General features: G+C 55.5%; 2 protein-coding genes across 5 annotated transcripts in view; both read left to right on the plus strand.

Moving 5' to 3' along the window:
- MAPKBP1 (mitogen-activated protein kinase binding protein 1) overlaps positions 1-15,961 on the plus strand; it is a 51,534-nt gene extending 35,573 nt beyond the window's left edge. The window contains exons 6-32 of one of the 4 annotated variants that reach the window (XM_011961047.1): positions 427-597; positions 986-1,123; positions 1,387-1,569; positions 1,800-1,817; positions 2,091-2,251; positions 3,010-3,199; positions 3,719-3,865; positions 4,084-4,259; positions 5,019-5,110; positions 5,370-5,495; positions 5,847-5,917; positions 6,072-6,193; positions 6,469-6,544; positions 6,651-6,762; positions 6,975-7,038; positions 7,289-7,423; positions 7,712-7,845; positions 8,051-8,106; positions 9,351-9,587; positions 10,116-10,282; positions 10,509-10,654; positions 10,769-10,966; positions 11,137-11,221; positions 11,482-11,765; positions 11,990-12,604; positions 13,027-13,112; positions 13,747-15,961. In XM_011961047.1, coding sequence (XP_011816437.1) covers positions 427-597; positions 986-1,123; positions 1,387-1,569; positions 1,800-1,817; positions 2,091-2,251; positions 3,010-3,199; positions 3,719-3,865; positions 4,084-4,259; positions 5,019-5,110; positions 5,370-5,495; positions 5,847-5,917; positions 6,072-6,193; positions 6,469-6,544; positions 6,651-6,762; positions 6,975-7,038; positions 7,289-7,423; positions 7,712-7,845; positions 8,051-8,106; positions 9,351-9,587; positions 10,116-10,282; positions 10,509-10,654; positions 10,769-10,966; positions 11,137-11,221; positions 11,482-11,765; positions 11,990-12,604; positions 13,027-13,112; positions 13,747-13,974 — 4,218 coding nt within the window. In that variant the 3' untranslated portion in view covers positions 13,975-15,961. The remainder of the gene's footprint in view (positions 1-426; positions 598-985; positions 1,124-1,386; positions 1,570-1,799; positions 1,818-2,090; positions 2,252-3,009; positions 3,200-3,718; positions 3,866-4,083; positions 4,260-5,018; positions 5,111-5,369; positions 5,496-5,846; positions 5,918-6,071; positions 6,194-6,468; positions 6,545-6,650; positions 6,763-6,974; positions 7,039-7,288; positions 7,424-7,711; positions 7,846-8,050; positions 8,107-9,350; positions 9,588-10,115; positions 10,283-10,508; positions 10,655-10,768; positions 10,967-11,136; positions 11,222-11,481; positions 11,766-11,989; positions 12,605-13,026; positions 13,113-13,746) is intronic. The other 3 variants (XM_011961048.1, XM_011961050.1, XM_011961049.1) reach the window with 3 other exon arrangements.
- Positions 15,962-16,542: 581 nt separating this feature from the next.
- JMJD7 (jumonji domain containing 7) lies at positions 16,543-26,248 on the plus strand. The gene is made up of 8 exons (XM_011961053.1): positions 16,543-16,651; positions 23,425-23,578; positions 23,655-23,908; positions 24,273-24,329; positions 24,813-24,908; positions 25,136-25,212; positions 25,442-25,601; positions 25,729-26,248. The coding sequence occupies exons 1-8, from the start codon at positions 16,588-16,590 to the stop codon at positions 25,815-25,817; spliced, it is 951 nt and encodes a 316-aa protein (XP_011816443.1). The 5' UTR covers positions 16,543-16,587; the 3' UTR covers positions 25,818-26,248.
- The last annotated feature ends 675 nt before the right edge of the window (positions 26,249-26,923 follow it).

Here is a 26,923-nt window from a genome sequence, read left to right on the forward strand (position 1 = left end):
GGTCAGGGAAGCGTGCTTTTTGAAACCACCGCCTTAACTATTCCTTACCCCCGGGGGCCCCCTGCTGGGCTCAGGAGGAACGCCTCTGTCCCGGCGGCATAGTCTTACTAGGGGCAGAGACAGACCTGAGTGGTAGTGGCTCTCATGCTGGCTGCCCATCAGAACCATTCAGGGAGCCTTGAACATCCAGAAGTACAGACGGGCACCCAGAGATGCTGACTAAACTCCGGGGCCACTTTCTCCCTGATAATCATTGTTGCCCTCAGATCTTTACCATATTTCCTCTGTACCCTGCCCTGACTTTTGGCCGGGAGAATGATGGTATCCAGTGACTGAGGAGGCGAGGGCCCCACTCTGGAAGACAAACGGGGGCTATATGCCTGTGGAGAACTCAAGAACTCACTTCCAGTTCTTGCCTCCCTGCAGAGTGGGCACATGCCCGCCGTGCGGGTTTGGGACGTGGCAGAGCGCAGCCAGGTGGCCGAGCTGCAGGAGCACAAGTATGGTGTGGCTTGTGTGGCCTTCTCTCCTAGCGCCAAGTACATCGTCTCTGTGGGCTACCAGCATGACATGATCGTCAACGTGTGGGCCTGGAAGGTGAGTGGCTGGGTGGGATGGCCTGGCAGCCTCACAGGGGTCACGTGTCAGCTGGGGAGGCAAGAGACTGCTGACCTGCACAGCTCCACTCCACCCCTCCGAACCATTCTCATTCTAGAAAGTTATTTGAAGCAGAAAAGAGCAACCGTGTGGCCAAGCATGTTGGTAGAAGGAGCTAACTTTGTGCCTTCAAGGACTTCTGCAGGAAATGAATCTTTTCAGCTCCTCTAGAAAGGGATTATTTCCCCACCCCTCTTTTTCTGGCCAGTAAATTCTGGAAAGAAATGCTTTTTCAAGTACAAATTCTAATTCTCCTCCATTGTCTGAGTCACTGTCTTCTTAGCTCCCAGAGACAGGGCCTTGATTCTTCCTTTGGCGTCCCCTCTAGAAAAACACTGTGGTGGCCTCCAACAAGGTGTCCAGTCGGGTGACAGCAGTGTCCTTCTCTGAGGATTGCAGCTACTTTGTCACTGCAGGCAACCGGCACATCAAATTCTGGTATCTCGATGACAGCAAGACCTCAAAGGTGAGGTGCTGAAGCTGGGAGTAGCCACCAAGTCCCCGGCCAGGGCCTGCCCAGCCCACCCCGGGAGACTCTGCCCGACTTGGGCCTCTCTCTGCATTCCCAGCAGTCATGCAGAAGTTCTGGATGAGCCAGATGCTGTCTGGGCTGAGGAGTAGGCCCAAAGAGCAAGGGGGTGCTGGAGGCGTCCCCTGTCCTCTCCTAGGGCCTGGTTTCCAGGGGCAGGCTCTGGGGTGGATGGGGGTAACAGTGGAGCACATCCACAGGTGAATGCCACTGTGCCCCTGCTGGGCCGCTCAGGGCTGCTGGGAGAGCTGCGGAACAACCTATTCACTGATGTGGCCTGTGGCAGAGGGAAGAAGGCGGACAGCACCTTCTGCATCACGTCCTCGGGGCTGCTGTGCGAGTTCAGTGATCGAAGGCTTTTGGACAAGTGGGTGGAGCTGAGGGTAAGTACCTGCATCCCCAGGGGTAGGGTCTGCCCATGTCTCAGCTCAGGGGAGAACTAGTGCCCAGGGCTTCAGACTAGGGGCTGGGCCCTCATGCATACAGGAGATCCCAGGAGAATGAAGCTTGGGGGAGCTAGAGCTTGGCCCAGTTCCAGCCCTTGGTGATCTGTATAACTGCCTCCTCTCTGCTCTTTCTGTCTCTCTTTCCCCTGCTTTCCTCTTCTGCTCAGAACACAGACAGCTTCACAGTAAGTGGTGCCTGCACCCTCCTCTCTTTCTCATGCTGTTTCTTTCTCTTCACTGGGCTTTTCCTACTGGATCCTCCGGTGCCTAGAAGAATCCTCGATTCCTATCCCCTGGCTGGACAGGGCCGAGGGGCTCAGAATAGAGCAGCTGGGCAGCTTTTCCCTTGCCCCTGCCTTGGGCGGTCCCTCCTCTTGGCAGGTGGCTGTTGATGGGCGGGGAGGAGAGAAGACTGAGTGGGCAGGTGGCCTTGCTGAGCTGAGCCACTCTGCCCACAGACCACAGTGGCCCACTGCATCTCTGTGAGCCAAGACTACATCTTCTGTGGCTGTGCTGATGGCACCGTGCGCCTTTTCAACCCCTCTAACCTGCACTTCCTTAGCACCTTGCCCCGACCCCATGCTCTGGGGACAGACATTGCCAGCATCACTGAGGCCAGGTGAGCTCCGTGGGCCCCCCTTCCTCCATTCGTAGCCTTACCCCTGCCCAGTCTTTCTTGTCAGTGCCTCAGGGAGCAGGCGAAGAGTGTATTGATGCCCCAGAGATTACTGGGAACACCTCTTTAGACAGAAGAATTCGGGTTTATTGGTACTTGTTGCAACCAAGGAGACCCCACCCTGTGGAGAACTGTGGAGAGTCTCAGTAAGTGGGTGTTAGAAGGGGCATATGGGATTTGGGCTTGCGTTGGGTGACTTTAGGAGTAGTTCAAGGGATTGAAGTATTCTGGTTGGATGCTGTCAGGAACTAGGGGCAGTTCTACAGTGGCACATCTTGTTAATTTATCTAAGAGGTGAAGGAAAGGTATGGGGCTAAAGCTGTATTTGGTCAAGGAGCCGCCAGCAGTCATGTAGATGGGAAAGGCGGTGTTCGATCATTGTCGTGGTTTGTGTGGTGATCTTGTTTTTATCTGTGCACAGAGTAGTCTTGGTTTTGTTTTGCCCCATCACAGCCATAGAATTACCTTGTCTAACGTTGGTGTTCTGTGAAACTGTGTTCATCCGAACACCATGGCCCAGCAGCTAGCGCCGGGTCAGGTTCCTGCTGATGGCTAGTAGGGGCTCCTTTCTTCTCTCAAGCAACTATTTCCAAACCTGCAGGTCCGGGGAGGGCTCCTCACGCACTGCTCCTTCCATTGTGGATTGGCTTCTCTTTTCAATCCCTTCAGTCTCACTAGTGTGCCCTGTCCTCTCCCTACAGTCGCCTCTTCTCTGGAGTGGCCAATGCCAGGTATCCAGACACCATTGCCTTGACCTTTGATCCTGCTAATCAGTGGCTGTCTTGTGTGTACAACGATCATAGCATTTATGTTTGGGATGTGAGGGACCCCAAGAAAGTGGGCAAGGTGTACTCGGCTCTGTATCATTCTTCCTGCGTCTGGAGTGTGGAGGTATGTGGGCTGACTGGCTGGCTGGAGACTGGCCAGGTTGGCTGGGATATCATTTTGAGGACAGAAAGTAGGGATCCCCAAGTATAATCTTAGATTCCTTCTGCCTCCCTGTTTCTCCAGTGAATTCCCTGGGATAGATCCTAGGGACTGAATTTGAATGTTACAGGCTTCCTCGGTGTGCCCCATCCTTAGTTTTGCCTCAGTGATCTTGAACAAGTTATTGAATTTGACCAAGCCTCAGTTTCCTCAACTGTAAAATGGTGTACTTGCTTCACCTAATTGTTCTAAGAATACAATGAAATAATGTAAGTGGGAGGCATAGAAGAGTGCCTGATATATGGTGGGTGCTTCCCCTTGGTCATAATGAAGAGTATATACTAGTTATGTATGGCCTGTGACAGGCACTGGACTAAGTCCTGGCCACCATTCCCTCTTTCGTCCCATTCCCTCTCATCTCCTTGGGTAGGCAGAGGACTGCTCCTGAATGGAGGTCTGATTGTGTTCCCTCGGCCCCTTCAGGTCTACCCCGAGGTGAAGGACAGTAACCAGGCCTGCCTGCCCCCCAGTTCCTTCATTACCTGCTCCTCAGACAACACCATCCGCCTGTGGAACACAGAGAGCTCCGGGGTGCATGGCTCCACCCTCCACCGAAACATCCTCAGCAATGTGAGCCCTGAGGCGGTGGGGCCCCGCTTCACCCTCAGTGCCCCCCTCCCCACAGCTTTTGCACCTTGTTATTGGGAACGGGTCCCTAGGCCTTGGCTTTCCAGCCTTCATTTGGCTGTGCTCTGTGGTCCAAGGGTTTGTTTTGCCCAGCTGTCTTGCCCCTTACAGCTGTACTGGTCAGGCCTGCCTCATCTACCTCTTCTAACCTGTTCCACTAGGACCTCATTAAAATCATCTATGTGGATGGGAACACCCAGGCCCTGCTGGACACAGACCTGCCTGGGGGAGACAAGGCGGATGCGTCCCTGATGGATCCCCGCGTGGGCATCCGCTCGGTGTGTGTCAGCCCCAATGGACAGCATCTAGCATCAGGGGACCGTATGGGCACACTTAGGTAATGCCAGGCCCTGGGTGGGTACTGACTGCCGCTCGTGGTGCAGAGTCGGGTATTTAGAACTTTAGGGAGGGTTGGGCCCAAAAAGGTTGGGCAACAAGATACTTATTTACAAGGGAAAGGTAATAACTTTACAATGAGTAACCTAGCAGAAATCATCTTCCCCAAGTGGTCAGGCCTAACATCCTCATATCAACATCCTGATGCCCGTAATAGGATGTACTAGGAAGGATGTGACATTGTTTCTGGGGTATTCTTACCAAAAATGCATAAACTCAATGTAGACGTGAGAAAACATCCAACAAACTCAAATTGAGGCACATACCACAGAGTAACTGATCATACTCTTCAAAAGCATCAAGATCATGAAAAGTATAGAAAGACTGGAGAACTGTTACAGACCACAGAAGTCTAAGGAGAAGTAACTAAATGCAATTTTGACTCTGGATAGGATCTGGAGTCAAGAAAAAGGACATAGCGGGAAAACTGGGGAAATTTGAATAAGTTTTCTAATTAATAGTATTGTACCAACATGAATTTCCTAGTTTTGATAACTGCACTATTGTTATGTAAGATGTTAACATTAGGGAAAGCTGGGTAAGGGAAATATGGAAGCGCTCTGTTCTTTCAGCTACTTTTCTCTAAGCCTAAAAGTTCACAAAAAGGAAAAAGGTAGGAGGAGAAAATGTAGAAGGGGGCGTGAGTCCTTCTTCCTGCGGCCTGGCCATTGCCTCTTCCCACCTCTCCTCATCTTTGCAGGGTGCACGAACTTCAGTCCCTGAGTGAAATGCTGAAGGTGGAGGCCCATGACTCTGAGATTCTGTGCTTGGAGTATTCTAAGCCAGACACAGGTCAGGAGAATGCCCAGAATGGCACAGGGCTCCTGCAGTCCTGCCGATGCCACTTATATTTGTCCTGGCTCTTGTATGTGGGGTCGGTAATCTTTGGATCACTGGTGTCTTTGCTGGTTTAGAGGAGGACAGTTCTGTCCTTGCTCTGTGGTTCACATGGCTTGGGGATATGGGACTCAGTTCCCTTGGGGCTCTTTGCCAGGCCCAGATAAGGGCTGTTCAGGGCACTCATGGGCTGATGGAGTTCTTCCATCCCCAGGTCTGAAACTGCTAGCATCGGCGAGCCGGGACCGGCTGATCCACGTGCTGGATGCCGGGCGGGAGTACAGCCTACAGCAGACACTGGACGAACACTCATCCTCCATCACTGCTGTCAAGTTTGCAGGTGCAGGCTGGGTGAATGAGACACATCCTGCCACACTCACCCCTGCTGCCATCTGCCTCCCATCTCCATGAGAAGGGTCTGCCAGTCGTTGGGGAGTGTTGGACAGCAGCTGGGAGGCCCGGAACTGGTTGGGAAGATAGGTGGAACAGAGACTCTCACTGCAGGGACTTGAGCCAACCAGGTTGGACTGAGGATAGGGAGAAAGGAAAACCTGAGTTTCCAGGTTTAATTTAGTTGGTTTTCCCTGGCATGTAGAGTAGCTTGATGGGGGATCTCACGGAGGGAAGGTGGGAGACAGGCTGCTCCCATGTGTGAGAACAGTGGGAACAGCTGGGCCTCCCTCCTTCATAGCCAGCGATGGGCAAGTCCGCATGATCAGCTGTGGAGCAGACAAGAGCATCTACTTCCGCACTGCGCAGAAGGTGAGGGCACTGGGCTTTCCTAGAGGGGCGGGGCAGGGCAGGGTCTGCCATTCCCTGCCTAAGGTTACAAGAGGTGAAGGGAGGCGCAAGTAGGGCTCTTGGGGCCTGGTGAGGCATTTGGGTGTGGGCCTGCCCACATGCTCCACCCCTGCAGTCTGGAGATGGAGTGCAGTTCACACGGACACACCACGTGGTGCGGAAGACGACCCTCTATGACATGGATGTGGAGCCCAGCTGGAAGTACACGGCCATCGGCTGCCAGGACCGAAATATTCGGTGGGCGTCCCCTCCTCAGCCTCTCTGCCCACGTTCCTTCATCGCCCTAGGGGGTCAGCTCTGTGCAGCTAAGTTCCCACATCTGTCGTTCTGTACGGGACTCTGTAACCCCTTGAGCCTACAATACTTTGCCTCACCCAAGAGGTGGTAGCCCATTTGCTGCTGGTGGTAGCTCCCAGAGAGTGTAGACTGGGAGCGAAAGCTGGCATTTCCATCCCCCACGCGTGTTCCGCCTTCACCGCCTCCTCACGTGAAAGAGACTGTGTTTCTTACAGGATATTTAACATCAGCAGCGGGAAGCAGAAGAAGCTGTTTAAAGGGTCACAGGGTGAGGACGGCACACTCATCAAGGTCAGGACCCAGGAGGGGCGCCGCATGGCGGACCAGGGACAGAGTGGCGCTGCATGGGAGGGACTGGTACATCCCGTGTCCTCCAGCTGCACACCCTGCTCCTCAGGTGCAGACAGACCCCTCAGGCATCTACATTGCCACCAGCTGTTCCGACAAGAATCTCTCCATTTTTGACTTCTCCTCAGGCGAGTGTGTGGCCACCATGTTTGGCCACTCAGGTGAGTGTAGTCTTGAATACCTGAGTAGAAGCTGACACCTGCATACACCTGAGAGTTCTACCCCTGAAACTTCACTCTTCTCTTAGTTTCTTGGGACCCACAGAGCTACCTGCCCCTGCCCTGCAGCCAACCCCCGTGTCCGCTGTTGGGACGGAGGGGACTTGGTTGGGAATTAAAGGTGGCTTATAGGCTGCATTCTTTGTTCTTCACAGAGATTGTCACTGGCATGAAATTTAGTAATGATTGCAAACATCTCATCTCTGTGTCTGGGGACAGGTGAGCAGAAGCCAGCTTCCCTGAGAGGCAGATCCTTACTCTGCCACAGCACCCTGCCCTCCCCTCTCTTCATTTTAGTGATGTCTCTGGGAAGTGGGGTTAACAGGAAGATCTCTTGGCTGTGCCTGATCTGAAGTGTGGAGGGTGGCTCTGGTCTCCTTGCCAGCCATGGATAAGGGGAACAAATGGTGCTGCCCGCTTCAGAGTTCTGCCCACCCCCGCTTCAGCCAACTGTGTGGCTTTACCCCAGCTGCATATTTGTGTGGCGCCTGAGCTCTGAGATGACCATCAGCATGAGGCAGCGTCTGGCCGAGCTGCGCCAGCGTCAGCGGGGTGGCAAGCAGCAAGGACCATCCTCTCCCCAAAGGGCTTCTGGACCCAACCGGTGAGAACAGAATGTGGGCAAGTGATGGGTGGGTGTGCAGATGGTTTGCTGGGAGCTTACCGCACTTCCTCCATGCTCTGGGCCTGCCGTTCACAACTCTGTCTCCCAAGACCTTACCTCTCACACAAGGATCCATGATGTCAGCCTCTTCCCCCTGTTGAGTCTCCCCTCTCCCCGTTGAATCTCATCTTCCCCGCCGTTGAGTCTCCTCTTCCTTCTTCCCCCATTAAGCCTCCTCTTCCCCTGTTGAGTCTCCTATCCCTATGCCCTTCCTCGTCTCGGACTCAGGCACCAGGCCCCATTGATGCTGTCTCCTGGACCTGCTGTCTCATCAGACAGTGACAAGGAGGGAGAAGATGAGGGGACTGAAGAAGAACTTCCAGCACTGCCCGTCCTTGCCAAGAATACCAAGAAAGCACTGGGTCCGTGGCAGTTGGGTGTGGGGGCAGATAGTCCCTAGTTGGTATAATGGCTAGATATGGTTTTTCTGAGACTGTGGGGTGAGAGCAGTGTGAGCTGAGGAAACTGAGGCATCATTGTGGCCACACAGGGTATGGGTTGATGGGGCCAGGGCTCCAGGGGTGGGTGGGCAGGAGACACTTGCCCTGACTGCCTATTTCTGTCTAGCCTCAGTCCCCAGCCCTGCCTTGCCCCGAAGCCTGTCCCACTGGGAGATGAGTCGGGTGAGTCGCCATTGTTAAAATGTTCTTCCAAGGTTAGAGGAGGCAAAGGAAGGTGTGAGAACAGGGCTTTCTGGGCCTAGTAGAGTACTGGGGCATGGGGTCTGCCCACATGCTGCACTCCTATATCCAAGGAAGGCCTTGTCAGGGAAGTCGAAGCAGCTGGGCCAGTCCTGGGTACGGGGTGAAGAAAGCCCAGGCATTTCCTTCTTGTGGACCAGATGAAGTAGATGGAACACAGAGCCAGTCAGCACTGGGGAGGTGCGGCACTTATCCAGCTGCCTGGTGCCTGGAGGTAAGTATCATCTGGGGAGGTGTGGCACTTATCCAGCTGCCTGGTGCCTGGAGGTAAATATCATCAGAGAACAGCTCAAGGTGGAGAGGACAAAGGGCCTCTAAGCCAGATAGAACTAAGGTGCAGGAAATCAAGGATCCAAAGAGCGGAGATCTGGAGAAACAGTAGTTCTAAAGACCCCGGTTAGGAGGTAAGCAGAGAACTTGCAGAATAGTTAGAGGGAAAAGGCCATGAGGGGACCCATAACTGAGTGACGGCTCTGGGGTGGCCAGAGGGGGATCAAGGTTCAGAGCAAGTCCCCAAGCACCAGTACCTTCCGTTGTCAGCAACAGTTTCACAGAGTGATGATGCGGTGGTGTCTTCTGGAGCATCCTGACCGTCCAGGGGTCTCAGGCCTGGGCTATAGGTTTGTCCTCAGTGCTGTGAAGGGACTTTGGGGCCCCCAGCCATTGCAGCGATTAGGGTAGAGAGGCAAAAGTGAGGTAGAGAGGCAAAAGGAGGGGTTGGGGTAGACAGGCAGAAGCGGCCTTTGCCCTGGGCTGGGTTTCTTGGAAGACTCTTGGTCGTAAGTGGTTGCTGGTGGGGCCGTCCTCAGAGCAGGAGACTTTGAGAGACCTCTGAGGCGTCCATGATACCAGGTGAAGGCTGAGCCTAGAGGTTCACGTGCCCGAGGATGTGGAGTGCAGCTAAGAGTGAACTCTGAAGCCAGACTAACCTGCAGGCCACTTCCTGTCTGTGGGATGCGGCCTGGTCACTTAAGCCCCCTGCGCTTCAGTCTCCTCATCTGTAAAACAAGGATTATACTAGTGCCTGTTTCAAAAGCTTGCTGTGAGGATGAAGTAAGCTAATATGTGTAGTGTGCCAGGCACATAGTAAGGGATATGTGGATATCTGTTGATCTTACTGTGTGGTGGTGGTTGTTACTCCTCCCCCACACCCTACCTCCCACCAGGCACAGGAGTCCATGGGGTTCCTGGACCCAGCTCCTGCAGCCAACCCAGGACCCAGAAGAAGGGGGCGCTGGGCTCAGCCAGGTGTGGAGCTGAGCGTTCGATCCATGCTGGACCTACGGCAGCTGGAAACGCTGGCTCCAAGCCCACGGGGCCCTAGCCAGGACTCGCTGGCCACCATCTCATCTGGTGCCAGGAAGCATGGGCAGCAGGCCCTTGAGACTTCACTCGCTAGCCAGGTGAGCCCGCTTTCTCCCAGCTCTCTAGAGAGCTCCAAGGGGCCTTAGGCAGCCTTTGCCACCAGCTGGGACCTGAGCACTGGTCCAGCTATGCTTGCTCTGCCCCTGTGGCACGTGGGGAAGCTGAACTGCAAAGCCAGGATGAGGCTGGCTGGGCTGTGTGGTTTGGTCATCAGGGTAGGCAGGGGAGGGGTTGGGGTAGAGAAGCAAAAGTGGCCTTTGTCCTGGGCTGGGTTTCTTGGAGGACTCTTGGTATTAAGTGGTAGCTGGAGGTTGGCGGCCCAGAGTGCTAATATAGTTCATCCAGAAGCTCACATCAGCAACTGGAGCCCAGCCTGTCTTCTTGGTGTCTGTCCTTCAGCTTCCCCTAGAATTAGTGCATAGCACATCTTTACTTACCTCCACCTCTTCTCCAAGGGGAGGGTTGGCCCCCAGGATACTCAGGGCTTACCCACCAGCTACCACTGCCTCATCCGTCACCTCTTCTCACGCCAGCTGCTCTGGTAACGTCCCTTTGCCTGTTCCCAGAATGAAAAGTCCCCTCGGCCTCAGGCTTCCCAACCCTGTTCCTGTCCCCATATTATCCGATTATTGTCACAAGAGGAAGGGGTCTTTGCCCAAGATCTGGAACCTGCAGCCGTTGAAGATGGTATTGTCTACCCGGAACCGAGTGACAGCCCCACCATGGATACCAGGTAAGGATTGTGCCCTGGCCAGACCTGGTGGGCTGTGCAGCAGCCCCGTCTTCCCTTCCCTGTGAGTGTTCTTGAGTTGAGGGAGGGTTGGCCCCCAGGATACTCAGGGCTTTCCTTCTAGTTCACCACTGCCTCATCCCTCACCCTGCTCACAGGCAGGAGTCCCGCAGGGCTGCTGCCCACCTCTGCTCACTGCCTCTTCTTCTCCCTGCTGGAATCCTGGCAGTGAGTTCCAGGTGCAGGCTCCAGCCCAGGGAACTCTGGGAAGAGTGTACCCAGGCAGCAGGAGCTCAGAAAAGCACAGCCCTGACAGTGCCTGCTCTGTGGATTACAGCAGCAGCTGCCTTTCCAGCCCCGAGCACCCCACTGAAGGTGAGGCTGCAGCCTGGAGGGAGGGGTCATGGTGGGTGGGGCCTGGAGGTGGGTGGGGAGGCTCTGGCAACAGATGGGTACAGTGCAATGCCTCTCTCCCCGCCCCACACCCAGACTCTGAGAGCACGGAGCCCCTCAGTGTGGATGGCATCTCTTCAGACCTTGAAGAGCCAGCTGAGGGTGATGAAGAAGAGGAGGAAGAGGAGGGAGGCATGGGCCCCTATGAGCTGCAGGAGGGTAGCCCCCGGACTCCAGACCAGGAGCAGTTTCTGAAACAGCACTTTGAGACTCTGGCCAATGGAGCTGCTCCAGGTGTGGTCAGAGGGCCAGCATTTAGTGCCTGCAATTTGCCCTTCTCCCCTCCTTGCCTACCTGAGAGGAGGGTCCCAGGGTATAGGCAGTGGCTGGGGGTCTCAGGGAGGCAAAGTCTGGGTCAAGGGCTTGATTTCTGCCCCAATTCATGATTTCTTTGACCCTGGTAGGGGCCCCAGTGCAGGTGCCAGAGAGGTCAGAGTCTCGGAGCATCTCTTCACGATACCTGTTGCAAGTACAGACCCGCCCACTCAGGTACAGAGGCCCCTCCCCCCAGCAGCAGCTCCAGCTCTCCTGGCCTCCCAGGGCTGCTGCCCTCTTCTCCAGTGTTCTATCTCTCCATGCCTGGGGTGTTCAGCACTCCCAGTTTTGGGCTAACTGGCCTTTTCCCAGCCCTGTCTGGCTTTGTGCTTGTCCTTCTCTCCTTGTGCCCTGGTGCTATGAGTTTCTCGCCATTTTGGCAGGGAGGAGCATTGAGCCTTCTCTGGGCCTTCTTTCACATTTCCTCCCTATAGGGAACCATCCCCGTCCTCCTCAAGCCTGGCACTGATGTTGAGACCAGCCCAGGTGCCACAGGCATCTGGTGAGCAGCCAAGAGGCAATGGTGCCAGTCCCCCTGGAGCACCCCCGGAGGTAGAACTGTCCTCTGGCAACCCCAGCCCCCAGCAGGCAGCCTCTGTGCTGTTGCCACGATGCCGTCTCAACCCTGACAGCAGCTGGGCTCCCAAGAGAGTGGCCACAGCCAGCCCCTTGTCTGGACTCCAGAAGGCCCAGTCTGTGCACAGTCTGGTGCCACAGGGTGAGGAGCCTGCTGGGCTCAGTGCTGGGGTGTAGGGTGTGTGGAACACATGTACATGCTGGAGGAGGGAGGGCCTAGTGTGGCCCTGATGTGTCACTGTGCTGGCCACTGGGTGTCCCTTAATGGGCATGTGGAGGGGAACAGCAGCTCTTTGGGATTGGGCGTTGGCATCTGGGATGCCTTCCTCGCCATCTGACCTGTGTATACCTCTGTCTCCTTTGCAGAAAGAGATGAGGCCGGTCTGCAGGCCCCTTCACCAGGCCCACTGCTCTCTCGGGAGATGGACGCTCAGGATGGTCTGGGCTCCCTGCCCCTAGCTGATGGCCCTCCGTCTCGGCCTCACTCCTATCAGAACCCCACCACCAGTTCCATGGCCAAGATATCCCGCAGTATCTCTGTTGGGGAGAACCTGGGCCTGGTGGCTGAACCTCAAGCTCCTGCCCCCATCCGAGTCTCACCACTCAGCAAGCTGGCCCTGCCCAGCCGGGCTCACCTGGTCCTGGACATCCCCAAACCACTGCCGGACCGTCCTACCCTGGCTGCATTCTCTCCTGTCACCAAAGGCCGGACCCCTGGCGAGGCAGAAAAGCCTGGCTTCCCATTGGGCCTAGGAAAAGCTCACAGTACAACTGAGAGATGGGCCTGTTTGGGGGAGGGTACCACTCCCAAGCCCAGGACAGAGTGCCAGGCTCATCCTGGGCCCAGCAGCCCCTGTGCCCAGCAACTGCCAGTCAGCAGCCTCCTCCGAGGCCCTGAAAACTTGCTGCCCCCACCCCCTGAGAAGACTCCCAACCCCATGGAATGCACCAAGCCAGGGGCAGCCCTGAGCCAGGACTCAGGTGTGCACAGCTCCCCAGCTCTCATCTCCTGCCCCATCCTTTCTCTCCCGTCTCTGTTGGCCGCTCTCTGGCTCCATCTCATTTCTGTGGGTTCAGCTTCTGGTGTTTCTCAGCCTGTCTGCTCCTGTCTCAGGTCCATAAGTCACACCCCTGATGGTGAGACCCTCCTGCTAACCTTCATGATTTCCTTGTGAGCCACTTGTCCATTCAGTGGCTTCTGAACTTGGGGCTGGCCCTCTCCTCTGGACCTTGTTTGTGTGGTGTTGGGGAGGCCGTTGGAAGAGAAGGCAAGAGGAAGGGACTGAGGGCAAGTTGGGGGTGCAATGCTGAGGGCTAGGTCTCTCCTGCTCTGAGTGTCTTGGGTGCGGAGGCCTGAAAGGGCTGCATGTTGGGTCTCACTGAGCCGTATCTGTCTCTTTCAGAGCCAGCGGTGAGCCTGGAGCAGTGTGAGCAGCTGGTGGCAGAGCTCCGCGGTAGCGTGCGCCAGGCCGTGCGGCTCTACCACTCGGTGGGTGTTAGGTGCCCCCCGGCAGGAGGGTGAGCACATCAGTAGTGCTGGGTGTTTCGGATAGCCATGTCCAGAACGGCATACTAAGGCTGTTATGCTGACAGAGTGGAACACTCAGGAACATCTTGGGCAGCATAGGTGAGGGGATTAGAGGCCAGGCTAGCCTCTTGAGCCAGGTACCTGTGGTCATTTCTGGTGAAGAGCTGGAGACTTCCCTCAGGAGGTGAGGCCTGGAGAGACCACATCTTCTAGTTGGCTCAGGACAATCCCAGTTTATGTCGTCCCAGTGTAATTATTAATGGCATCCTTTTTCATATCCACGATTTGGCCCCTTAGACATAGGGGACAATCCAAGAAGGGCCCAAACTTTGACAGAGAAAGCAGATTCTGCCCGAGTTGTCATAAGGAGTTGCTTATAAGATGTAGACGGTTCTGCAATCCAGTGGGATCCACTTTGGGGGTCACCCCCAGAGTCTGCCGCATCCCATGTCCCCTGGCCATACATGCTGATCTTGGCAGGTAGGGTTCCCAGCTAGTCCCTTCCTCTGAGGCAGGCTGGACCCAGGTGGGGCCTCTCCCTTTTATATGTCTGTTGACAGGCTCCTCCACCTCACTTCTGGGGGTCCTGTTTCAGGTGGCTGGCTGCAAGATGCCCTCAGCAGAGCACAGTCGGATTGCCCAGCTCCTCAGAGACACCTTCTCTTCAGTGCGACAGGAGCTGGAAGCCCTGGCTGGGGCAGTGCCGTCCAGCCCAGGCGGCAGCCCTGGGGCTGTGGGAGCCGAGCAGACACAGGCCCTGCTGGAGCAATATTCAGAACTGTTGCTTCGAGCCGTGGAACGGCGCATGGAACGCAAACTCTGAGTTCCGGAAGCCTGTCCCAAGTGAATGAATGCCCCAGCGATTCCAAACTGCAGCCCCTCTGCCACTCACCAAAACCCATGGGGCTGCTTGGATTGGAAAGCAGGGAGCAGTGTTCAGAGGCAAAGCAGCCTTCCTAGCCGCTCCTCATAGGGCGCCTGTATTTATTAATTTATTTTCCTGACTGTTGCCTCACTTCCTTGGAACTTCTGCCTCCACAGCCCCTCCAGTGGCAGGGACAGGTCTTGGGTCTTTGTCATCTTGGTGCTGTGAGAGGTAGGAGGGCAGCTTGCCCCATCTAGGAATCTGGGAAGGGCTGGCCCTCTCTTAGAAGCCATTTGAAATTACTGCAGGGATCAGCTCCCTGGGGTGGAGCATACACAGGGTACTCTGGGGTCGAGGTGAGGTGATGTGGTATTCAGGGCCCTTCAGCCAACTATGGGCCTTCACTTCTACCTCCACTTCCCCTCTCACACCAGCTGCACTCCCCTGGCTGCCAGAGCAGGGTGGTTTTCCCCAATACCTGGCAGCTCAGAAAGGCAGAGCCGTCAGGCCCTCCAGGGTGTCCCCAGCCATCAGGAGACTTGAATTGGTATTAGGACCTGAGCCCCCACATTCCACTCCTATTCTCCCTCCAAGAGGGGCCCAGCATTGTCTTTCCCTGTGACCCCTTTCTCTCCTGGCCAGAACTTGAGCCAACTGTGGGATGTTGCTGCGGGACAGTAAGCCCTCACCTGGGCAAACATGAAGCTCTGGCCTCCTTTCCTCAGCCCCTTGTTCTTACCTGTTCTCCAGCCCTGGACCCCAGCCGGCTGCTGGAGCCCAGAGGCCACCTTCTTGCATCCTGAGTGATGCTCAGTCAGAAGCCTGTGTTGGAATGTCCCTCGTTTACAGGGCGCTGGCCCACCTCCTGAGGACCTCGGCCACAGATGAGATCACACGCATGCGCGCACACGTATACACACACACGCCTACCTGCACAGCACGCAGTTGGGTGTTGGTTGCTCGAGTATCCGGCTGGCTGCTGTGTGCCTGGTTTCCTCACATCCTGCCTCAGCTTCACCACCCTGGCTTATGTGGAACACGTATTAGGGAGCAGAAAAGGGGCGCAGCACACTAAGTGAACCCAGATTCTGGATTCTTGGTGTCCACCGCCTAGCTGATAGGAGATGGCCCATAGGACACCTGGTTTAGGTAGAAGGAGCCTCCTCAAAGGTAGTGCTGGGCACCCACGGTGTGTGCCGGATGCTGTGAGAGGAGGGAGGTGCCAGGGCCAAAGGAGACACTAGAAAAGTGGTAGATGGGACAGATAAGTGGCAGAGGTGAGGGGATAGGTTACAATGTAAAAGGGCAGTAATTAGGCGTGAGGGGAAGGAGATAGGGGAGCGTAGGAGGTAGAGTGGGACCAAGTTGTGAGGCAGTTGAAGAGTTGAGGAAAGGTGTCTGTGGGCCTTGCTGCTCCCCTCTGCTCCAGGTAAGTCAGAGCAGCTTAACCACAGCTTCAGGCCACGAGAGCCCCTTCACCCGCCCTGCTGTGCCGTAGGCAGAAGCTTATAAAGAAATGGGTTCCGGACCAGGCGTGGTGGCTCACGCCTGTAATCCCAGCACTGTGGGAGGCCGAGGCCGGCAGATCACGAGGTCAGGTGATAGAGACCAGCCTGGCCAACGTGGTGAAACCCTGTGTCTAGTAAAAATGCAAAACTTAGCCGGGCCTAGTGGCATGCGCCTGTAATCCCAGCTACTTGGGTGGCTGAGGCAGGAGAATCACTTGAACCCTGGAGGTGGAGGTTGCAGTGAGCCGAGATCGCGCCATTGCACTCCATCCAGCCTAGGTGACAAAGAGAGACGCCATCTCAAAAAAAAAAGAAATGGGTTCCGAAGGGTGCCCAGCTCCGGGACATCAGCCTGAGTGCGCTTGAGCTGCTCTAAACCTGGCCATTCCCCACTCGTCTAGCACCGCCACCCGCATGGCCCCGGAACTCCCGCTGCGCCCCGACCTCCCACACCAGCCGCGCCCACCGCAGGTGGGACTCAGGTTCGCCCTCTGGGCCAGGTCCTTCACGAGGAGGGAGCTACCCTCCGCCTGAGGTTTGTGAGAACGTGGCCGCCCTTTTCCTGCCCTCTGCCCCATGTGGGTGAGGGGCGTCGTGGCCCAGCCGGCACCCCGTCCCCTTCTGCATGTCTGAGGCCACCGGCAACCGCCGCCCAACTCCAGATTTGCCCCTGCCCAGTTTTGAAAGCCCCTTATTTATAACTTTTCTACTTTGTGCAGGTCGCGGCGCTTCCCGCCTCCTCTTCGGCTGCACGGGGCGGGGGGCTGTTTTTAACGTGCCCGTTTGTACTGATGTATGAACTTGTCAATAAACACAATTGTTTGTTAATCCTGGGATGCCGGCCAGTGGGTGGAGCAGGCGGAAGCGGGCGCCGCTGCTCGCTCCACCGCTTTGGTGGCGGAACCTGGTGTGCTCCCAGGGCAGGACGGGCGGGGTGCTGAGGGTGTGGCCTGCGGCGGGGGCCTCGGGAAGGGCGGGGCGAGGGTCTGGGGGGTGTGGCCTGTGGCGGAACGTCGGGTTGAGGCGGGGTCTCGGCCGGGTCTCGGCCAGCGCAGACGCAGCCATGGCGGAGGCGGCTTTGGACGCCGTGCGGAGGGAGTTACGAGAATTCCCGGCCGCTGCAAGGGGTGAGTGGGCTCTGCCAGAGGCTGCGGCGATCTCCGAACATGGGAGGGGCCCTGGGATGCCGCTGACACCGGGGGTCTCGGAACCTCGCGTGTGCGACTGGCCTAAGGCCCCGCTCGGGTTGCTCTTCTGTCACAACCCGCTTCCCTTCCCGAGTGTTCGCGCACTCCCGCGGCTTCCTGGGTGACTCTTCATGTCATTCCCAAGGCCCGGTGCTGTCTTGACCGTGGTCGTGGCGAAGCCCTGTGTTTCCCACAGTCTTGAGCAGTTTGCTGTTACCCTTGTTGAAAGCGCATCAAAGGCACACAGGTGGTGGTCGGATTCCTCCCCCACGTGCCCCACCTCCGGCCCCAACTCCCCTCTCCCACTTTGGGAGGATTGCAGGCTGACCAAATGGTCCCTGGCTCTTCCCCTGCTTAGTTTTTATTCCTTTTCTTTCTTCCTCTCTTCCCTCCTCCTTTTTTTTATTTTTAAATGATTTTTTACCACTGAACAGCAATACAGGCACATGTGTATGTGATGGGTATGTAATATATAATGGTATGCAATGTAAATGAAGCAAGGTTCCCTCCCAGCCCCAGTTTGCATTCTTCCAGAAAGATTGTTTATATCCGTGCGCACATGACTTTTTACCCTTTTTTTGTACAAATAGTAGCCTGCTAAACACTATTTTGCACCGTGTATCTTGAAGATCATTTCACATTCCTCTACCTCAGTCTTTTTCATTTAGTCATTTAGGTCATGTCCAATCTGTTGTTTTCAATAATGCTGCAAGGAATGCTTTGAGTATTGCTTTAACAAATACTTACTCAGCATCTCTGTGTGCCAGGTTCTGTTCACTGTATTTGAGACACATCACTGAACAAAACAAATCTCTGTCCTTCACATTCTGTGCCCTGTTACATTCTAAGTGAGAAAGTGGACAGTTAACCACAGGTGTACTGAATGAGTAAGTTGTAGAGTACAAGTAGGTTAGAAGGTAAGTGCAGGCAAAGCCCTCGGTGGTAGTGTGCCCGATATGTTCAGGAAACAGTGAAGAAGCCAGTCTGCAGGAGCAGGGTCTTTGTGCATGTGTGAGTATTTTTGTTGGTTAAATTCTTTATATATATATTTTTTGAGACAGGGTCTTACTCTGTCAGCCAAGCTGGAGTGCAATGGCACAATCGTAGCTCGCTGCACCTCGACCTCCCAGGTTCAAGAGATCCTCCTGCTTCAGCGCCTGGGAGTAGCTGACGCTATAGGCATGCACCACGATGCCTGGCTAATTTTTTTGAATTTTAGTAGAGACCAGGTGGTCTCAAATTCCTGGGCTCAAGCAATCCTTCCACCTCGGCATTCCCAAGTTTCGGAACAGCGTGGAACGCATAAGCCGCTGCTCCCAGCCTTGTTAGTTAAATTCTTAGCAGAGTTATGGGGTCAAAGGAATTGTTTGGATCCCTTTTGAAATTTTCCCACTTTGAAGCCCCAGGAGAGAAAAGCAGCCATTCTCTAAAAATGGTGAGCAAGTAAAACAAATCCCTAATTGCAGAAGTCCAAAGGGTGAAAAAATGGCAGTTTCCACGTATTTCCAGAATCCCAGGCTGTGTGCAGTACTCACGCCTGTAATCTTAGCACTTCAGGAGGCCCAAGGTGATGTAGCAGGATGAGCCGCAGACAAAACTCCTCAGACACCGGATTAAAGAAGGAAGAGGTTTTTTATTTGGCCGGGAGCATCGGCAGACTCGCGTCTTAAGAACCGAGCTCCTCGAAAAAGAAATACTTGGCCTTTTTAAAGGCTTACAACTTTAAGGGGTCCACGTGAAAGGGTCATGATAAATTGAGCAAGCGTGGGAAATGTGACTGGGGCCTACATGCATCAGCTAACAGAACAGAAAGTTTTACAATGCTTTTTTCATACAGTGTCTGGAATTTATAGATAACACAAGTAGTTTAGGCCAGGGGTTGATGTTGTTATTATTACTTTGTTTAACTCCTAGGGCCGGGTGGTGGTGCCAAGGTTGTCTGGCTATTTATCTCACTTTTGTTTCTTTCTGTCTTTCCTCCTGTCTTGTGAACTAGCCAAGGTGGGGGTAGGAGGACAGCAGGAATAGTAGTGGTCTCCTTCCTTAGTGAGAGGATCTCTTGAGGCCAGAAGTTCAAGACCAGCCTGGGCAACATAGTGAAACACCATCATGTGTGGTGGCATGTGCCTGTAGTCCCACCTGTTTAGGAGGCTGAGGCAAGAGGATTGCTTGAGTCTGGTAGTTTTGATGACAGTGGCGGCAGTCGAGTGGATGCTGTCATCATGCTGGCTGCGATGGGGAGGCACGAGTCGGGCAGCAGAAGCGGCTCTGGGAGCGGCAGTGGTAGTAGTGAGTCTCCTGCATCCCTGAAGCAGCCGACTGTACCACCCCCACCCTCACACAGCTGGGCAGGACCTGCTCTTAAGCCCAGACCCTCTGCTGCAGCCTCAACCTCGCTCCCCGCCACATCCCAGAAGCCCACGAGCTCCCTGCCAAAGGTGCAGCCGGGACTTGTAGGGCCAGCCCCAGGACCGTCAGGCTCATTTGTGTGGGGTGGTCGGGGCTGCCATGCCATCTGCACCTTGCTCGCTGCCACTGTGGGGAAAATGCAAAGAGGAGGTGCAGCTGGGCCGCATGCTCCACAGAGCTGGCAGGAACTGGAGACAAGTGGGAGCCCCACCCCTTCCAAGTGGTTAAGTGGGAGCTCCCTAGGCACAATTGCAGCCACCTAAGCCAGGGCTGCAACTCAGGTACCCCTGTGCTCTTGGGAGCCAGGAGCAGGCAGGAGCCCCACCCTCCTGGGTGCAGCTGTAGCCGTGGGGCCAGGCATCTCTGCACTCTTGGGGGCCCAGGAAGGCCCCTTCCTGCTGCCGCAGGCTCGGAAGTGCCTGATCCTGCTGTCTGGCTTTCCCCACTGTCAGCACCTGATCAGATCATGGAGCAAAGTTGAGGCTGAACCTGGGTGCTGTTGCGGCTTGACTGGGTGTGTGAATGCTCTGGGCGGTGCTGACACACCAGCCCCCTGCCACCTTGGCCCCCTCCGGTCTTTGGGTGCCAACGAGCATGGGAGGGAAGCCAAGAGGGCCTGCAGGCACCCCTTGGCACAAACAACCTGGGTGCCATGAATGATGGCAAGAGGCAGACGGGTCCCGGGTGAAGCCTGACCTTCAAGCCAGAGAAGGCCTGAAGCCTGGGGGCTGGGCTGCCAGTCCCATGGACTGGAATGGGAACTTTTGGTGCTTTTTCTGGCCCACCCATGGCTGCCCATGGACCACTAGGCATGTACTTCCTCCCCTCTGAGGGCCATAAAAAGCCCCTGACTCAGCCAGACCAGAAGAGACAATGGGACGACCAGCTGCAGGAAGGAGCTACCTCTCTGCTGAGAGCTGGAGAGACGACAGGGCAGCCTGCCCACAGCAAGGAGCTACTCTAGCCAGGGAAGCAAGCAGGCATGCCAGCTCTTTCCTTTCCAGTATTCCTGGGCCCGGTGGGGTCTTCTCACTCAGTTACAATTTTTGATCTAAGAACATTCACTTTCCAACTGATTGCAAAATAAAGGTGACTGGCATGGTGTGGCCACGAGAGATGCAGCATAAGCTCAGAGGTGAACATCAGTGCTGGGACCATTTGGAGCAGGATGTGGTAACCACCAAATGGAGACCAAGGCCTTCTGACTCGACCTAGAGCATGAATGTAGCAAAGCAAAGCCCTGCAGAGGAGCCATCCTCTCTGCAGAGAGCTGAACACTCCTTGGGATACCCTGGCTGCGGAGAGGAGCTGCCCACTGTGGGTCTCCTCTGAGCTGTTCTATGGCTCAGTAAAGCTCCTCTTTGTCTTGTTTACCCTCTACTTGTCTGTGTGTATGTCATTCTTCCTGGATGCAGGACAAGAACTGGGGACCTGCTGAATGGCAGGGCTAAAAGAGCTGTAACATGAAGAGGGCTGAACCATGCGTCTTGCTTGCCACATGGTGGGTGACAAGAAGGAAAGAAGAACTGCAGCCCTTTGAGGAGCCCAGACCCAGGAGCTCCCCAAGCTGGGGTTCTGACATCCTCTTTAGGGCTCTACGATTCCTGGTATCTCCAAGCTTCCAAGCACCACCATGTTTCCCAGTGTCAGCTGTGGAAGCTACTCATGGTATACTTGGTCTAACTGCAGCCTTGCAGGAAACCAGCGCCCATGTTGGCACCTAGAGCTGCCTGCCCCACCGCAGCCCACATGCCTGGCTGTGCACAGTGGCCAGACCCCACACTCATTGGCTCACACACCTCTCGCCGCCCCACTCGCCCTTGGCAGGTGTGGGATATAGGTCGGTAGCATGAACCGAGCACAGCCTGCAGGGATGAGTGGGCCCAATGGGCCTGAGCAAAACAGGCAAAGGCATCACTGGCCACAGAGGTTTCCAGCTGGCAAAGCAACACCCCAAAGATCCCGTGACAGTTTGCGGCTGTGGTGAGCCATTATTGCATGACTGCACTTCAGCCTGGGCAACAGAGCAAGACGCTGTCTCAAAAGAATCTCAGCGAGTACAACAGGGAGATGTACTGAGCCTCAGACCACCGTCTCCCAAGGTGACCGCTTGGCTGGGCTGGCATGACTGGGAAGGCCTTTGCCACTTTCTTGTCTCCTGGATCCCATATCTAGTGGACGGGTGCCATCTTGCCTCTAGCCAGGGAAGCAAGCAGGCATGCCAACTCTTTCCTTTCCAGTATTCCAGTATTTCCTATCCAGACCCACGCGGGTCTTCTCACTCAGTTACAATTTTTGATCTAAGAACATTCAGTTTCCAACTGATCAGAAAGTAAAGGTGACTAACATGGTGTGGCTGTGAGAGATGCAGCGCAACCCCAGAGGTGAACATCAGTGCTGGGACCATTTGGAGCAGGATGTAGTAACCACCAAATGGACACCAAGGCCTTCTGGCTCGACCTAGAGCATGAATGTAGCAAAGCAAAGCCCTGTACACTTTATAAAAACCAGCAAAAAGACATTCCAGTCTGAGTGAGCAGCTGGGACAGTCAGGTACCACCTGAATAGAGGGTGTGTGGCAAGGGCAGGCACAAGACAGGAAATCAGACTGGAAGAGTAGGTTGTTCTTGGTCGTGCGTGCCAAGGCAGGCGGCATTCTCTAAGGAGCAGTGGTAAGCCATCGAGGCATTTGTTACTAGGAGTATGACAAGATGAGATTGTATCTTCAGGAGATGACTGAGGCTCTGATGATGAATGCTTTGAGAGGGAGTGGAATTAAGCCAGAGAAACCAGCTAGTTCACTGCCACAGCCATCCAGCCAGGATGCTGGAGACTTCTATTCAACATTAGGCAAATATTTGCTGATTACCTGCTGTGTGTCAGGTACTGTTCTAGGTCCCAGGGGGTCAGCGAACAAGATGAGTGTCTCTGCCCTTGTGGAGTTTACATTCTAGCAAGGGTGACAGGATGATAAACAGTTCATGTACATGAAATATATATATATATATATATTTTTTTTTTTTTTGAGAAAAGGTCTTGCTCTGTCACCCAGGCTGGAGTGCCGTGGTATGATGATAGCTCATTGCAGCCTCCAACTCTTGGACTCAAGTGATCCTCCTGCTTCATCCTGTAGTGTAGCTAGGAGTGTAGGGGCATGCCACCATGTCCAGTTAATTTTTAGTTTTTTTGTAGAGATGGGGTCTCACTACCTTGCCAAGGCTGGTCTTGAACTCCCAGCCTCAGCAATCCTCCTGCCTCTGTATCCCAAAGTGCTGGAATTACAGACATGAGCCACCACGTCCAGCCCTAAAATATATAGCATGTTAAATGGTGATGAATGCTAAGGAGAAAAAATAGGGAAAGGGGTATAAAGATTTTTGGCGGTGGGGAGGGGGACAGATTATAAATCTAGAAAGTATAGTCAGAGAAGGAAGCCTTATCAGTGTGATATTTGAGTGAGGACCCAAAGGAGGTAGCTGGAATGTGGATGCCAGTGGAGGAGAGGAGATGGTGGGTTTGAGAGACACAGGAGACAGAATCAACAGGACTTAGACCCAACCAGTAGGATGATGGGAGTGAAGGAGAAAGAAAGCTGAGTCAAAAAGAGATTTTGATTAGAGGTGACACAGGGCCACCGTAGACCCCTGTGCAGGCGCATACCGCACGTGCACGTGGTGGCCCTGGGTGTCTGGACATGGCGATGCTGTTCAGCAGGACCCAAACCACAGCCAAGCCCTTCCTTTTCCTCCATTGGTGTCATCTGTCAGTTTGTCTCCCCGGGTAAGAGGTTGTAAGTTTCCCAAGATGATGATTGTGTGATCCCTGATAGCCCCAGATTAGCCAAGCCAAGTGCTCAGTAAGTATCACTGTTGAAGGGGGCTTCCCAGAGCCACACTCCACCCAGAAGAGCCCGTGGCCATGGGGCCTCAGCCTTACTCATTCTGGAGTTCCCAACACCACTCCATGGTGGCCTTTCCTGGTAGATGCTGGGAGGCTGGCCCTCCAAGGTGGGAAGGCAGAGGGTTCACTGTGCAGACGCAGCCCCACAGGCGATTTGGATTTTGGGCTGTGTAGCAGCCCCTGGCCCTGTGCACGGTCAGGGCCCATGCTGGTGTGTGTGCGTGATGCTTTCTGCTTTCATTTTCCCTCCTCATCCTTCTGTTACTGGTGTCCAGGGTCCTTTGGTCACCAATGAGCATTTCCCAGTGACACAGCCTGGCCTTTCCAGGGAGGGCATCTCTTGGGCTGGGACTGGGTGCTGCTGACTTCAGCCCCTCCATCCCCCATCTTCCTCTTTCTCTCAGAGCTCAGTGTGCCTCTTGCTGTGCCCTACCTGGACAAGCCCCCAACTCCGCTCCACTTCTACCGGGACTGGGTCTGCCCCAGCAGGCCGTGTATCATCCGCAACGCTCTGCAGCACTGGCCGGCCCTCCAGAAGTGGTCCCTCCCCTATTTCAGGTGGGAGCTGCCCTGGGGTCGGGTGTGAGCAGTGATTACTGGCATCTAGGCATGGGCTGAGTGTCCATTCCTCTAGAGCTACAGTGGGCTCCACGGAGGTGAGCGTGGCCGTGACCCCAGACGGTTACGCGGATGCTGTGAGAGGTGACCGCTTCGTGATGCCAGCTGAACGCCGTGTGCCCCTGAGCTTCGTGCTGGATGTGCTGGAGGGCCGGGCCCAGCACCCCGGGGTCCTCTACGTGCAGAAGCAGTGCTCCAACCTGCCCACCGAGCTGCCCCAGCTGCTGCCTGACCTGGAATCCCACGTGCCCTGGGCCTCAGAAGCCCTGGGTGAGTGGAGGTGGGGTGGTCCCGGCCCTGGGCAGGGAAGATACGGGAAGGAGGGGGTCAGCCTGCTTGCCCTTAGGTGATGACCTGACCTACAGGCTTGGTCCTATCAGCGTCTGGTGCAGCTCACTAAATACATTCCCAGGCCTTGACTTAATCATAGACAAACTACCGAAGATTGTTGTCCTTCCTTCTGCCCCAGGGGAGGGCGGGCCCCTTCCCCAAGCTTTCCCAACCTCTCCCTCTTCTCCCTGACCCCTTTCTTGGGATTCTTCTGTGCTCACCCAGGTTTTGGCTCCGGCATCACTGGATGGCAGCTTTCCCCAGCCTGGCCTTCCCAACTTGCTCTTTGCCTTCTGTCCTGCAGGAAAGATGCCCGATGCTGTGAACTTCTGGCTGGGGGAGGCGGCTGCGGTGACTTCTTGTAGGTGTAAGGGGAACACAAAGGTGGGGAAGGAGCGGGAATGGGGGCAGAGGGAGGGAAGACCCTGGTTGGAGGTTGGACTGACTGTTCTCTAAGATTTCTTTTGGCTTCTAGGACTCGGGCACCACAGAGGGCTTCCCTTGACAGCTGAGGTGGGGGAAGGGACCCATGGCATTAGGGGTGGGTGCATTGTTTCTTCTAGACCCAAAGAAAGCTCCCTGAAGGCCAGCCGGGTCAGGGGGTAAGTGTAGGAGAACTTCCCCTCTTCGTGGAGAGGAGTCCAGGGCCTGGAGAGCATCAAGACCCTGGTAGGCGGAGTTCCCGAATGCCCATCAGAGCCCCTGGCATCTCCAGCCCACTGACTCTGTGTGCTTCTCTTTTGTCATAGGCCGTCTTGGGGTGCAGGGCTCTCAGCATGATGGTTTGCCGCCTCCTGTGCCCTGCCCTCCATACCCTGCCCCCGGGCCTTCTTTATGTTGGCAGTGCACAAGGACCCCTATGAGAACCTCTACTGCGTGGTCTCAGGAGAGAAGCATTTCCTGTTACATCCACCCAGCGACCGGCCCTTCATCCCCTATGGTAGGGGATGTGGCCTGCAGGGGCTGGGGAACAGCTGGCCCAAGGGGGAGGGAGGCAGCAAGAGCCTGGGAGGCCAGTTCCCGGGCCTGAGGTGTGGCTTTGGCATCCCCACTGCACCAGGGCCCCTGATCCCCTTGCCCCTGCCCAGGGCTGGCTGGGGTGGAGGAGGGTCTGGCAAGTTCCAGGCCGTTTGCAGTTCCCCCACACCCTTCTCCCTTGGACTCCAGAGCTGTACACGCCGGCAACCTACCAGCTAACCGAAGAGGGCACCTTTAAGGTGGTGGATGAAGAGGCCATGGAGAAGGTGTCTGTCCTGTTCTTGGGCTCTAGGGAGGGAGAAGGGCAGAAGCCTGGCCCTAAAGAGCAGGCACAAAAGATCTGGGGAGGTGGCACCTTCCTCTGAAAAATCCCTAAGTCTGAGGCCTGTCATTGCTGAGCTGAGCAGGGTCTGTGGTGTTGACCTTTGGAAGGGACACAGCCTGAAGTCCTGGGGGGTCTGGGAGGCTGCTCCCTGGCATCTGATGTGTTCCCAGGTGCCCTGGATCCCATTGGACCCCTTGGCGCCAGACCTAGCCCGGTACCCCAGTTACAGTCAGGCCCAGGCCCTTCGCTGCACAGTGCGGGCCGGTGAGATGCTCTATCTGCCGGCTCTGTGGTTCCACCACGTCCAGCAGTCCCAGGGCTGCATCGCAGGTAAGGAGTTGCCCAGGCCGCCCGGGGACAGGCCCCGCCAAGGTCCAGCAGGGCCTCTAGGGGGAGGCTTGGGAGGCTCCAGGTCAGAAGAGCGACCTTCATACTCAGATCCCCATTCTTCCCACAGTGAATTTCTGGTATGACATGGAATACGACCTCAAGTATAGTTACTTCCAGCTGCTCGACTCCCTTACCAAGGCTTCAGGCCTTGACTGATGGAGCACTGGTGAACACGGCCAAGCACGCCTCGGGGGAAGGGGCCAGCCCCTTCCTGGCTGGGTCAATTCTCGAGAGAGCCTGGATTGTGCATGCTGGCTGCTGGCCCAGGGTCCAGCATGGCTTGAGATCAACTTTGGAGGATCTTGGAATGTGGTCATGAGGACTCAAGGTGCCAGGCAGGTCTGGGTGAAGGTTCTCAGGAAGTTGCCACACAGGTGAGCGGAGCGGGGGTCAGGTGCAGCGGCACCTCTCCCCAGCGCGGTGATGTTGGGAGAGTCACTGCATCTCGGGCATTGGTGTCCTGTCAGTAAACAGATAATAATGGCTCTACCTCACGGGGCTATCATGGGCTTGGAGATGATGTCTATGAGGACCAGCATGGAGCTGGCACACAGGACATGTTGAATAAAAGGTAGCTGTGAGTCGTATGTTCTTTTTTTTTTTTTTTTTTGAGGTGGAGTCTCGTTCTCTCACCCAGGCTGAAGTGCAGTGGTGTGGTCTCGGCTCACTTCAACCTCCGCCTCCGGGTTCACACCATTCTTCTGCCTCAGCCTCCCGAGTAGCTGGGACTACAGGCGCCCGCCACCTCGCCCGGCTAATGTTTTGTATTTTTAGTAGAGATGGTGTTTCACCATGTTAGCCAGGATGGTCTCGATCTCCTGACCTCGTGATCCACCCGCCTCAACCTCCCAAAGTGCTGGGATTATAGGCGTGAGCCACTGCGCCCGGCCTATGAGTTGTATGTTCTGATCCTCCCTCTTGAAGTTGTCTTCTGTGTTCTAAGGAGGGCCTGAAGGTTCAGGTAAAAACTTCAGGGTGACCTTCACTGGGGGGTGAGGGCTGGATCCCAGCGTTGGGCCCAAAGAGCCGTCAGCTGCCCAAGTTCTGCTGTCCATGAGAGCCACTGCAGCCCCTCCCTGGGACAAGCAAGCAGACCTCAGTCTTGTAACTCTCTCGCCTAGACCTCTTCAGCCCAGGGCCTTGAGAGCTATTCCTAGCTTTGCTATGGTTACTGTCCTCCCCCCGTCCAGGGGCAGCAGGTGGGACCTGGTGCCCTGGGGATAACACCTGTTTCTCCCACAATAGGCACAGGCAGGAAGGGA

Source organism: Colobus angolensis, unplaced genomic scaffold, assembly GCF_000951035.1.
Source record: "Colobus angolensis palliatus isolate OR3802 unplaced genomic scaffold, Cang.pa_1.0 Scaffold533, whole genome shotgun sequence".
Lineage (NCBI taxonomy): Eukaryota > Metazoa > Chordata > Mammalia > Primates > Cercopithecidae > Colobus > Colobus angolensis.